Genomic DNA, 8,331 nt, shown 5'->3' on the forward strand with positions numbered 1-8,331 from the left:
TCTTTCCCTTCCTCTGCTTTTCAAACAATATTAGGATGGATTACCATAGTAGCTGTAAAACTCACATGCCACTACCATCAGTTCAGTGAAGTAAGTCTGTGGTGTGAAGTTAATGCAGTAATTTGTAACAAGTCAGTGCTTTCTTACTGTAAAAGTAAAATACTATTTCTGTGCATCTTACAAAATTACTCTTTCCAACATGTTATGGTCTGACCTAAAAACAGTCATCACTGCTATGACTGATGACCCCCAAGATGACAAACCCTGGGGAGACTGGACAGGAAAAGGAGCACATGAGGAACTTGGAGATTATGGAGTTTTAATCATATTGTTGGATTGTGGTGCCTTTGGCGTTTCTTATTTGGTTGGTTGTTTTGGTTTTTTTAAGGTATGCCTGAAATATTTTAATATTGCAGGATAACTTAAGACAATTTATTTCCATATGCTGGAGTAATTTCAGATTTCCAAGTGCTTTGAGTGATTTTTAACATATGAAAAATTATTTATAATGTAAAAAAATGTATCGTTCTGGTTTGTTGTTTGGGTTTTTTTATGTACTAGCTCTGTATTTATTACCTTTATTTTGAATAATATTTTGGATGTTTTCAGGAAGTCATGCACATATTAAATAAAGTTCCCAAGAAAACATGTTAATTAATGTTTCACATGAAAAGAGATTGGGTAAGACATTGATTTATTATTCCCTTTGAACTGTGGGTTTGGTTTTTATCACCACTGTTATTATAGATGTGCAACTATATCCTAATCTCTAGCCTAAAAATACAAGAATAACGTTTCTGGGTTTTTTCTGTTTGGAATTTTTTTTTAAAAAGGCAGATGCCCTCTGTTGCAAGCATTTCCTAAACACTAAGCCACTGCTCTAGCAGGCGGCCAGAGACAATGTCTGTCCTATAGAAACAGGAAAACCATGTTTTTCTAGGACATGAATCATTAAATGGTATCCAGACTGACTCCACTTACACTTTGAATAGCTGCCCTCGCTGCAATTATATTAGCAAAGAGGTAAACTGAACAGCAGAGACAGTTTTTGAGACAGTTTCTAAGCAGGAACAAGGAATTTCTGTCCAAAGGTACAGCTCCCAGTAGTCACCAACAATATCCCAAGAGTGACCCAACAACCAGCTACATACCACCTTCTTCTGCCTGTCCAAAGGCAGAGGTTTCTCACACAAGGAAGAGTCAATACTCCGCTGGGAAAAAAATCCTGCCTATTTAAGTTGGAGAATTAAGTGATGGCAATAAAAAGAACCTGTTTCCTACAGTAAAAACCAAGGAAGGGATGCCCAGTTTGTCACAGAACACAATGCAGCAGTAGACCTGGAGCACATTCAGTAAAATGTATGAAGATATTTAGGCTCCCTGAAAACAGGAAAGAGACAGTCTGCTGGGGATCCCCTCCTGATGATCAAATGGGAGAAACAGATTGCAGAAGATACAGAAGACTAAACACTGGCTAGGTAAGTGATATCCTGTGGAATATTTGTCCCACTCCACAAACTGAAGTCCACAAGCCTAGAAAGTTTATTTTTCTCTAGAGGGAATGCCTAATGTTTTGGATAGCAATCAAACTAGATCACTCTGCAAGGCTTTCAAGTAGTATTCATAAGAGAGAACACTCCGAAGAACACTCACATGATACCATTACCAGAATATAAGATTCAAAACCAAAACATGACACTGAAAAAGGACGCAAAGAAAACAAGAAAGTTGTTTATATGCCAACAGTGAAAACCTGGATAATGAACACAGCCAAAAAAATTAACTTGTGATGAGTGCAATTTAATACAATCTCTGAAACCTACTGAAATTTTTCAAATGCCTTCAATGTTACAAGCATTGAGATAGACAGAAGAGATCAGCAAGTTGTGTGCTACAATAAAGACACTACTATCTGCTTTAAAGTGATTGCTCATTTTATCTAGAGTAGATGTGGGTCAGTGTATTAACAGGCATGTCACAGTCTTGGTATCAATACAGATCTGCAGTAGACTGCTCAGTCAGAAAGGAATGTGATGAGGAGCCCTTTCAAACACAAGTATGACGTGAGAGGAAAGACTTCAGGAAGGGAATGCATACCAGTAGTATTTTTCAGAAACTTAAAAGACATTTTGTTGAGGAGAACAAGTGATTAACTTCTTAGAAAAAAAATTACAACAGCTTAACAAGGGTGAAAGTATATTAGATTTTTATTAGAAATCAGGCGATGGAGTTCAGTTGTTTATAAAAAAATTTCATTCACCATGTGTGGATAAAAAAGTTTCTACATAACACAGTGCTTTAAAAGGGACAATTCCCCATCCTGAATAGAAAGAAAACTAAGTAGGAGGCAACTGTTATATATAAAGGTGTAAGGAATGACTGGAAGTCATATGAGAATGATTTTTTTGTTAAATGACAAGCATAAGCAAGCCTCTTTGGTGAAAAGCAATAATTATAATTAAGGAAATGTTATACAACAAATGCATGGACTGGCGAGTTGTTTGGACAACGAGCTTTTCATGGTGCCATGTGGAACTGTTTACCTAAGAGCAGAGATGGTTGGTTATGCTTGGGAAGGCAAACTCTGAAGAGAACTTGGAAATCATTGGAGTTATATCAGTTCCATGCAGGTCTGCAGCTAAGTGGTAAATCATTCTCCAAATTATAAGGAGATAAATATAAAAAGATGAAGGGAGATGAAAAATTTTCTGTACAGAGCACATGCTGGATGTGACATGATAAGTCACCTTCTGGCATCCTCGGATGAAAACTTGGGAAGAATGCAAGAAATAAAGACAGAAGTATGCAAGATCTAGAAATTATGCCTCAAATCCCAAGCTCATTCTTCTTAATTTAACCAAGAATTTAAGAAGTGGGATGGTAATAGGATGTGTACTTACATGTAAAAGATTTTTGATAACAGATGGCTCTTTAATCAGGAAATAGTGAAATGGTGAGATGCCAGAGCTGACCACTGCAGTTTAACAAGTCAAAACTAGAAACAAAGCTTTAAAATTATTATTAAACCCAAAGGATAATTAACTACAGGAACATCATGCCTGGGGTTCTGGTGGGGCCACCAGCACTTACAGTTAACCTAAACTCTCTTTCTGAGATGTGTGGAAGTTTCAGGGGAAATTTTGGACTGAACATTGGACTCTCTGGCTTGTCTTGCTCAGGAGAATAGAGAATCACCATGAATTCCCCCACTTACCCCTCCAATCCTACTCCATTTCTCCAAGACAATCCCTGTGTCCAGATTAGCATCATGGGTTACCAGTAATAAACCCAAATGTAAAAGCAGAAACACAAAGTTTTATTTGCAAAAACAGAATCAATTATTAGGAGCCAGAGAAGCAGCCAGAGATATCCTCTGACTTGCTTGGGTAGGCAAAGGAAGAAATCCATAAATAATGTTACAAACAAAGCTGCCATCACCAACAGGAAATCTGCTGCTCATCTAGAACAGCCAACACAGTGTTCAGGGCAGAGAGAAAAAAAAGAAAAAAAAAAGCTTAAAAATATCAACACACCCAACATCCTTCAAAAATGTGGGTTAAAAAATGCATTATTTTTCTAACAATAATAGATTTTAGCATCTCCTATGCAGGTCAATGCACACTCTTTGTCTGACTTAAGGTCACAGAACAGAGAACAGACATTTGTCCCTCTGGCAAATTATCTCCTCCAGTGTGCCAAGGAAAAAGCAACACTCATTTTCATCCTACCGAGCTCCTCTGCAACCAACACTCATTATGTCTCAACTAGCACCTGCTCTTGTCCTGCCTTCTAAGTTGCTTTACAGAAGGATGAGAGCACCCTGGAACAACTTCCTCCATCCATGTTTTGGCCTTAGAGTGTCCATTTCTGTTCTTCAGATGATACAGTTTGACAGCTGAGGACCTTACTTAAAAATGCTCACCTATCTTCTCCTATGCAGCATCATGAATGAGCAGGAAAGCCACTAAGACAGTGGAGTCTTAAGCACTATTATTATTATTACACAGCTTTAAATCTTTGCCTCAAATCTGTACCTCTTGTTGTCTTGCCTGCCCAGCACAGGAACATGGAGAAAAGAAGTTATACGAAGTTGAACTAAGGCAAAAATACAACTAGCACCACCCCCCTGCAATAAAACCTAGTACTGCTAGAGGAACATTTTCCTAGGTTGTCTTTATGCCCATACTCTTGAAATTATGTTAACAACTTCTCTGTTTGGGAACAGCGAAAGACCAAGACCAAGTTACGTTTTACTGCATCTGTCCAGGACACTGGGATAAATGGTTTTGGATGCTGTTGTGCAAACACAACTTGATATTCTTTCCCTTGCGATGCTCCACAGGAACAGAAGCCTCTCTCCTGGTATCCAGGGTCCCCTAAGGGACTGTTTCCAGCCACGCGAGGTATCCCCGTGCAGGATCCTGCAACTCGCCCTAGGGCAATATCCTTTTTGAATCACAAAACAGTAAAACAATTAATCAGTGTGACATAAGATTTTGCCAGCAGCTGGACCTAAATTTAAGGTACCGGTACACAATCAGGTTACTCTGGGGTGAGCCAAAGTGTGAACTTAACAAATCAGCTACTCTATGGAAGCTGGCCACATGTATGCTCTTATGTAACCACATGGTATACAAGGTAGTTTATTCCTTTTCACATCATAGGTGAAATCTATTTCACAGGTACTAGGGAAAAGGAAAGGACTTGCGACAGTTACTGCTTAGAAGCTGGTCTACTGTAAAGGTTCATACTGGCTTTCTCATGGCACCTTGTTTACATTTGAACACTGTATTCTAAGAGTGAGGAACCTGTAGGCTATATATGAGAATACTACAATACCCAGAAGGTATCTACCAAGGGATCAATATGCAGTTCTTTCTTACATGAAAGTGGAGCTTTCACCAACAGCCCATTTACTGTTCCTGGGACTACTTTTGGCATATTATACTTCAACTCATGGACAAAAAACAAGAAAATAAAGCCAGCATGTAGGTAAAGACATAATTATTGCTCCATGTTTGGGATACATTCAGATGGTATTGCGATGGCAGTGACTACATTGCAGAGAGGAAGAGATAAAATGTTTTAAAACTCTTTTAATGACTCACAACAAGACTTTCCAGTTCAATTACTTCGCTTCCAGTTACAGAAAGAAAGTTTCATTATGCAAACACCCCAAAGAAGTATTCTGCGATCACTAACTTATTTCCTACAACTGTGTATTTATTTTCTCATTATCCAGAGGCTCCAATTTTTGCAGGTGCCACAGTGCTCAAAAGAAAACAACAACAACAAAAAAATGAGTCATGACATCCCGGAAGATAACACATGTAGTTTTTAAAACACAAGGGAAAATGATGGTTTCCAAACCACTCCAGTTTTAGAAAACATCCTAAATAAACTGCAAAAGGAAAATATTAATTTATAAATCTCAGGTTGTCCAATGACTTGTTGAAATAAAACAGGAAAATTAGGGATAACTTTAGAGTAAGGACAAGAGATGAATAAACAACCTTTTAAGATTGCATGCTGAGATAGAGCTGATACTATAACAAGACTTGACATATTAGAGGGTTAAAGGGACATTAAACCCTGTGGGCCTCATTTTTTCAGTCCTTGAAAGCAATGAGGTTTGATTGGAAAAGTCATGTTGGTTTTTTTTCATTCTGTTCCTGCTATGTTGTTTTTTTTTCCCTTTTGAATTACATTTTTTACATTAAAATACTACATATTTCTCATTGCTGTTGTCAAATCAGATTTCAAATCTGAGCTATACATTCTGCCCACATTAAATAAGCTGTATAAACTCACATATAAGGACTGTTTCTTTAGCAAGAAATAATAAATGTCAAACTCATAACTCTGAGCTTTTGTTTTTCCCTTTTAAAGGCAAAGCACATACTTGAAGACAGCACAACAGTTCCAGGCAGAAAACGAGTAAATGTGCATTTGTCAGGATCACATAGAAAGAATACACACAACATGAGAAAGCAGTGAGAGCTACAAATTAAGGTGGACACCAACATACATGTTCATCACTAAAATAATTTTTAAATTATCTAGAAGTATTTTGAGTAAGTGCCATAGTTCCTTAGTTCTAACAAGTCCAGATTTACATACACAGTTTTATAGACATAAGCAACAGCTACAGCAGAAGTCCTTCACCTGTCAACTGAATTACACCCAGCTCTGGACTGAGATGTAGCTGAAAAAATCTTGTAGAGAAACTTTAGAAGATATATAGCAACAAACTGAACATGCACTGCATTATTCAGAAAGGCAGAGGGCAAACTGTAGTGGAGCTAAAGCTGGGTTACCAATACTTGACCTCTCACAACTTGTCCTCTCCATGGACAGAAGCTGTATTCAGTATTTTTCTCCATAGCATAGTCCCTTACAGTAGCACGGTGTCTCTTACAGAGTCATGCATATCAAGCTGAAGTCACTCGTATCTGAAAATTCTACTTAAAAATATTAAATCATTACTGATGATGCAACCAGGTTGTTTTGTTCTAGAGGTGCATGAAAAGAAGACACCATACAGAGACATTCAACCCCTTCAAATTAAACTGAAGGAAGAACAGAAGGATTTCTAGGCATTTCAAGTTCCAGGTGTAGCCTTCACACACAATGGTAACATTTTCACTGAAACACAGCACCAACAGGTTGTCAGAAAACGAGCTTTTGCAGCACAAGCTGCAGGAATAACTGAATGCACAATCTAAAAAATTTCAGCGTAGGAAACAGATCCTATAGATCACAGAACTGACACTAAGTACAGGTGTCAGTATTTCAGCAATAGCTTTATAAAGCATGCCTGCATACTTCAGGAGCTAAATTCTGCAGCAATAAAGATGGGTATTTAACCTTCAGGACAATCTTTGGGCAATCCTCAGTCTCCTCATACCCTACCCATGAGCTCCGTAACTGACATGGCAGAGCTACCCTGACACTGTCAGCAGGAGCGTGAATGTCTTATCCTGTTTCACCTGTTTCCCCCTCCTCTTTTTTTTTTTATCCTCACATAATCAATCACACACAATATCCCCTTTTCTACAGCCTTCACGTGCCCTTCAGCTTCCCTCTTCCTGCCTACCAGGGCCATGCGTCCCTAAAATTCACATTTTCCGTGTAACTGTCCCACTTCCTTCTTACTGATATTCCTCAGCATCCCTTTCTCTTTTGCCTTCGAAGTGACTTGGCTTACCAGAACCCCTTTCTCCTCACTATCACAACACAAACTAAAACAGGGAGACTCAGTCACACAATCGCAGCTCTGCATGTCCTGAAGCCACTGCTCAGTACTGAAAATCTACCCAGCTTTCTGAAACTCAGTAGCACATCAAATTCTATTTTAACAGCCCGGTATAAGCTCTTGAGCACCCCCTAACACGTATCGTTTCTTTGCACAGATGTTTAACTCCTAAGAGCAGGGGTGAATTGCACTGCCGGAGGCACGACTAAATAACATGAACCTACAAGGCAGCTGCTAAGTAGAGACATCCCACTTTATCATGTTTTACAAGATGTAAATCAAACTAGTTCTGTCATAGATATATTAAAATAGGAAAATAAATGAAGCAGAAAAATACATCGAACAGCTTTTTATTATCCGGCAAATTCTTATTAAATAATACAACCCAGATAACAAAGCTGGGTTTGATGACAATGTGACGTACTTCGGAGGGAAACGCTGAGAATTAGGCTGATGTTTTCTCTCGATGTCTGCGTGTTGCTTCTTCACAACACCCCACCCTACTGCCTGCAGGAAGCGCCGCTTCAGGTTTACGCTGTAATGAGTTGTGTTTCCATCCAATACATAATAACCTACACATGACACCTCTTAAACGCAGAAACGACTCCTGCTCTTGTCTTCGAGCAGACTAAGAAAGGAATCCACTAACCTAACAGATGGGTGAGCAGAAGTCCGAACAGCTCAGCACCGTGCAGCCAAACGCAGCGAAACCACGAGCAGCTCCCTCAAACACGGGGAGCTCCTGTTTGTGACCAAGAATTTGCCTCGCAGCTCTTTCAGCCGTAAAACTGGCAGCGATAAAGGAGAGGGAGGGGGCGGGGGGAAAGGTAAGCGAAGCACCGAAGCAGGTCAGTTCAGCCCGGCAGCTGGGAACGCCAGACTTCCCGGTCCCCCCGCCCTGCCCGTGCGGGAGGGCTCCAGCTTGCCCGAGCTCGATGCAGGCAGGTACGCCCCGAAGCAAAGACGCGGCTCAGGCGCTGACAAACTTTCCGCAGCCCCGGCGGAGTCGGGAAGAACGGGAACCCAAACCCCAGCGCTGGCTTTTCCCTGCCGGGAACCCCGGCTTCAGGCAGCTT

General features: G+C 39.9%; 1 protein-coding gene across 1 annotated transcript in view; it reads right to left on the bottom strand.

Annotated features, from left to right (window-relative positions):
* FGD6 (FYVE, RhoGEF and PH domain containing 6) overlaps nucleotides 1-8,331 on the bottom strand; it is a 77,483-nt gene that overhangs the window by 63,720 nt on the left and 5,432 nt on the right. The window contains 1 exon segment of the mRNA XM_010008067.1: nucleotides 8,182-8,328. Coding sequence (XP_010006369.1) covers nucleotides 8,182-8,328 — 147 coding nt within the window.

The sequence above is a fragment of the Chaetura pelagica genome, unplaced genomic scaffold, assembly GCF_000747805.2.
Source record: "Chaetura pelagica isolate M959 unplaced genomic scaffold, ChaPel_1.0 scaffold50, whole genome shotgun sequence".
NCBI lineage: Eukaryota > Metazoa > Chordata > Aves > Apodiformes > Apodidae > Chaetura > Chaetura pelagica.